The following is a 2,550-nucleotide window of genomic DNA, read 5'->3' as shown; positions in this document are numbered from 1 at the left end:
ATTTTATAATATTATTCAACTATTTGACATAATTCCTAACATTTCTCATTAAATCTTTATATGATTTCAAGTCTCCTCAAAACTCTTTTTATAATAAATGAGAAAAAAAAATCCGATCATTTGTTTGAGACTTTGTACAGATGTGTTTAACTTAATCTGATCCAATTCTATGTGGCCTTGTAGCTGAAAATCTAGTTAAATGGTAGTTTCCCCAAGGGACTAGATGCTTAGACTTACTAGTAAACATGAAAAGTATTTTTTGCAAAAAGACCCTTGTAGGCAATTGCCACAGACCCCTGAACTGTGATAAAATAAAATTTTGCATTAAAATGAAAAAATATTTTTAAAATTTGACCCTTAAGAAATTAATAAATGAGAACCAGGCTTATTGGAAGTAGGATCACAGCCTCATATATGTTGACATATAAAATATTATATTAGACATATAAAATTTCTCAGCCTTTTTAGCATGCTGATGTCTGAAATGGTGTAAATGGGAGAGGTGTCAGCTTTTTCATGCTGCTTTCACTTCTGGTTATTTTTGTGTAGCAGCTTTCATGGATGGAGTCCATTCTTGTCCTTGCCTAATCATTTTTCTTGGATGATATGTAGCGTTACAAAAGAATTATTATCTTAATGAATCAAGAATGTTCTCCCTATTTGTTTTCTGCCATAGATAAAGTGGGAAGGATTAGAACCTTCAAGGTGAAATGTCAAACTAGAAATTTCCTTTTATAATCTGCTTGTGTTCCCCTTGGTTTTAGGAGCTGGGAATCCCAAGTGCAAAATCGCAATTGTTTTGGGAAGAACTCAAAATACTTCTGTCTCCAGGTAAAAACAATTCTGATTGAGAAACTTGTGTAGGAATGAGTCAATATTTCCTCCTATCTATGTAATTTACTTAAAATTCACTGTTTGGACTCACAAATCATAATATAAAATATGAGAGTAAATGTCATATATTTGTATTTCACAAGTATTTTCTAACAGGTGTATTTGGAAAACATTTTAGGGAGTATTGCTGAACATTCTTCACTGTGGAATTTTCAGTATTAGAAAGTGTTGCTAAATTATCAAAGCTGTTTGGATTAAATTATCAGACCTAAATGTTTTCAGACCTGTGTAATGAAGTGATTAAATGTTTAGATCAAAGGCAATAGTCTTGAAATGTTTAATTATATAAGTTTCCAGTTACCATTGTTGAGCAGTGAGAAGCCTCAATCAAACAACTCATTTATTTTCAAATCATTGTTTTGGTTCCAGATCACAGCCTGCATCAGACTATGTTGGTGTACGTCTTTTACACAGTTCCCATTCCAGTCATCACTGCTTGCATGATTACATGAAAACATCAAAAAGACAGTTGTGACTCTGCTTATTATCGGTTTTGTTTTTCTCCTTTGCAAACTTTTTCTAACATGATTTTTCTTTTGACTAGACACAAACAGCACAGCATGATTCTTGTTCCCATGAACACACCTGGAGTAGAAATAATAAGGCCTTTGTCAGTTTTTGGCTACATAGGTAGGTATTCGATAAATATGACCATGCATTAGCAAGCAGGAAAGCTAGAACATGCAGTAACATTGAAGGCAATAGTATTTTAATGCATGAGATAGATTCTTAGATATTCCTTTGTCTCTGACAACTGTCTTAATAAAATTGCTGGTGGAGTTCAGAGTAGAGCCAATAAAAAGAAATAGTATAGCATTCTACCTCATTTTGTTTACTTTTTGGGAAAGGGCAGATTCTATTTAAGGAAGAGCAACTCTACCAGTCTTCTCTCTGTCATTCATAAAAATGGATTAATGCACAGATAATCCACAATAAAATTATTTTTGTCTCCAATTTTAGCCCTCTTAATCAACTTACAAGAACTGCTAAAAAGCAATTAGTTTTTGACTTGAGTGCAAAACTCTTCCTTCCTCTGCCCTTGGGTGGGATTTCTAAGAAGCAAAGATCTATTTGTTTCCTGCCATCTACCGTGGCACGTGTTCATTGTGTCCAATAAATATTTGCTAAGATCACTCTCTTAGCAAGTATTTGCTTAGCCACCACGTCCAGCTAATTTTTGTATTTTTAGTAGAGATGGGGTTTCACCATGTTGGCCGGGCTGGTCTCGAATTCCTGACCTCAGGTAATCCACCCTCCTCAGCCTCCCAAAGTGCTGGGATTACAGGCATGAGCCACTGGGCCCGGCCCCTGGCTTTCTTTTTATCAGTGAATATGACTAATGAATATGTTCAAGCAGCAGATATAAGACTTGTAGTTTTATAGAATCACTTATCAGTAAGATGCAGCTGTAGGGTGTACTACAGGGTAAGCATAGGTGGCAAGATGGGATGAGCAAGCTTGCTGGAGAAAATTGCATGTAGGAAATTGTTGGGTTGCAGAGAAACAGCCTCAAAGATACCAAAAATGCATTTATAATATCGTTGAACTGCAGATAGTTTCCATTGCAGAGGCTACATTTGAATATTCAGTATGAAAATTTTACTAGCACCTCTCCAACTCCCTGTGTCCAAGGCCAAAAGAAACAGTGAGGAGAAG

At 35.3% G+C, this 2,550-nt stretch overlaps 1 protein-coding gene across 1 annotated transcript in view; it reads left to right on the top strand.

The window, feature by feature from the left end:
• ACAD11 (acyl-CoA dehydrogenase family, member 11) overlaps positions 1-2,550 on the top strand; it is a 126,958-nt gene that overhangs the window by 95,351 nt on the left and 29,057 nt on the right. Inside the window, exons 14-15 of the mRNA XM_011977987.1 lie at positions 765-831; positions 1,439-1,524. Coding sequence (XP_011833377.1) covers positions 765-831; positions 1,439-1,524 — 153 coding nt within the window. The remainder of the gene's footprint in view (positions 1-764; positions 832-1,438; positions 1,525-2,550) is intronic.

Source organism: Mandrillus leucophaeus, unplaced genomic scaffold (genome assembly GCF_000951045.1).
Source record: "Mandrillus leucophaeus isolate KB7577 unplaced genomic scaffold, Mleu.le_1.0 Scaffold186, whole genome shotgun sequence".
Taxonomy (NCBI): Eukaryota; Metazoa; Chordata; class Mammalia; order Primates; family Cercopithecidae; genus Mandrillus; species Mandrillus leucophaeus.
The sequence above is the reverse complement of the archived record's forward strand: the minus strand, read 5'-3'. Positions and strand labels throughout refer to the sequence as shown.